General features: G+C 42.7%; 1 protein-coding gene across 1 annotated transcript; it reads left to right on the forward strand.

The window, feature by feature from the left end:
* Positions 1-975: 975 nt before the first annotated feature.
* Positions 976-1,812, forward strand: LOC128847332 (olfactory receptor 14A16-like). The gene has a single exon (XM_054046728.1). The coding sequence runs from the start codon at positions 976-978 to the stop codon at positions 1,810-1,812; it is 837 nt and encodes a 278-aa protein (XP_053902703.1).
* Positions 1,813-2,398: the final 586 nt, after the last annotated feature.

Genomic DNA, 2,398 nt, shown 5'->3' on the forward strand with positions numbered 1-2,398 from the left:
TGTAATGAGACATAAAACCAGTGTCTCTGTGGTGTCCATGTTTTTTAGTGCCCAGCAGAGTTATGAATTTAAGTTCCCAGCTCTCCTTTTTAAGGTGTCCTGCAGGTTTTTTTTGAGGGTGAGGACTGACAGCTCGGAAATGGAGTGATTGCTTTGTGAAAAGTGTTCACTCATGGGTTTTATCCTTTATCATTTTTCTGTGTGAGTTCACTCAAGAGCATCGCGATTGTTTGGTTCACTCACATACTTGTTGTTTGGACATTTGATGCACTGGATGAGGTACACCACATGTTGTGATAGGTGTGTATAGGACCCATGAATCTTGAAAGGTGTGTTTTGGTGAATATTGATCATCGTAGCAGTGGGGATAGGTTTTCAGGTTTTGCATCTGTTGTTCTGGCAGGGTCTGGTGCAGCTTTAAGTTGATGTGTCCTGGTCTGTGGTGAACTTGCTTCTGATGATGAGCTTGATGGGGTTGAGGCCATAACAGCCTAACCCTCAATTGCCCACTTCATTTTAAGTGATTTCCCAAAACATGTGTTTACTCCTTATGCTTAACAATCTGTCCCAACTTGTATTTACCTCAGACACTCTGCTTTCCTTCCCCATACCCGAAGAAGAGCTCTGTGAAGCTTGAAAGCTTGTAGCTTCCACCAACACAAGTTGGTCCATTAAAAGATATTACCTCACCTACCTAGTCTCTGTCTGTCTGTCTCTATAATATCTTTACACCTCACACATACCATTTTGATGAGCGATGACGATGATGATGAAAGTTAAGCAAATAGATTCCATTAAGTCAGTTTTTAATCTTTTTAAAAGTTCTCTTTCTCTCTGTCTCTGCAGAGTGGTTCCAGGAAGGACATGGCCAATCAAACTACTGTGAGTGAATTCTTTCTTGTGGGAGTCTCCAGGAATCGGAAGCTGCAGATTTTACACTTTATGGTCTTTCTGGTTATTTACCTAGTCGCTCTCATGGGGAATCTTCTCATCATCACAACCATAAGTCTTGACCACCACCTGCACACCCCCATGTACTTCTTCCTGAAAAACCTATCCTTCTTGGATATTTGCTTCATTTCAGTCACCATCCCCAAATCCTTCATCAACTCCCTTATGAACAGACGGGCTATTTCTTTCCAAGGATGTGTAGCTCAATTGTTTTTATTTCTTTCATTCATAGAGACAGAGCTTGGGTTCCTCACCATTATGGCTTATGACCGTTACATTGCCATCTGCAACCCTCTGCATTATACAGTAATTGTGAACAAGACAGCATGCCGTAAACTAGCATGTGGCTCACGGCCGGGTGGTGGTGTTTATTCTGCTTTGAACACTGCTAGCACATTTTCACTACCCTTCTGTGGGTCCCTTATCAACCAGTTCTTTTGCGATATTCCCCCATTACCGAAACTGTCTTGCTCCCATCCTAACATCAGTGAGACTGTCCTGATTGCATTTGGTGTATGTGTAGCTTTATGCTGCTTTGCTTTCATAACCGTGACATATATTCACATTTTCTCTGCTGTGCTAAAAATCCCTTCAGTGGAGGGGCGTCACAAAGCTTTCTCCACCTGCCTGCCTCACCTCACAGTTATCACGTTATTCCTTGGTACCGGCATCTTTTCATACATGATGCCAACTTCTGACTCTGCATTCGAACAGTACCTTGTGGATGTGTTTTATTCAGTGGTGCCCCCACTGATTAATCCCATCATCTATAGCTTGAGAAACCAGGAGCTAAAAATGGCTCTTGGAAGAATTTTAAGGAAGATTCTCCTTCAGAAGAAAACAATGGACACCTCTTTCTGAGGACATTTTATTCTGCCAGGCAGGCAGAATGGCTTAGTAGCCAGAACACTAGTATGGGAGTCAGCAAACCTGGGTTCTATCCCTGGCTCTACTGGTGGATGACCCTGTGCCTCTGTTTCCCCACCTTTAAAATGGGAATAATGATACTGACCTTCTCTACAAAGCGTTTTGAGAGCCATCAGTGAAAAATGCTGCATAAGAGCAAGGTCTTATTATTATCATCCATCCTCCCATTTTCTGTTTCTCTCCTGGCTTTCTTTTAATGTGATGGATAAGACGTCAGTACTCTGTAAACTCCCCTGTGAGGAAAATGTAATAGGGATGAGACCAAACAACAAACAGCACAAAAGGATGGGAAATGGTAAAGCTCTAAATGGCCTACAGCAGAATTGGAGCCCATTTTGTTGTATGAATGCAACTGGAACCACCAGAGGGTGAATTTGCACCTAATGCCTATCAAAGTATGAAATGCTTCACCAGATACTTGCAAACTCTGGGGAATGCAGCTTTCATCAGTACGGCTAACTTGTTCTCTGTGTACTCTAGCTTCACATGCAGATAAATCCTTATTCCCAGCTACAAACCT

This window comes from Malaclemys terrapin, chromosome 13, assembly GCF_027887155.1.
Source record: "Malaclemys terrapin pileata isolate rMalTer1 chromosome 13, rMalTer1.hap1, whole genome shotgun sequence".
Taxonomy (NCBI): Eukaryota; Metazoa; Chordata; order Testudines; family Emydidae; genus Malaclemys; species Malaclemys terrapin.

Coding starts and splice junctions, on each gene's coding strand:
- LOC128847332 (XM_054046728.1), top strand. CDS start 976: ATGGGGAATCTTCTCATCATCACAACCATAAGTCTTGACCACCACCTG.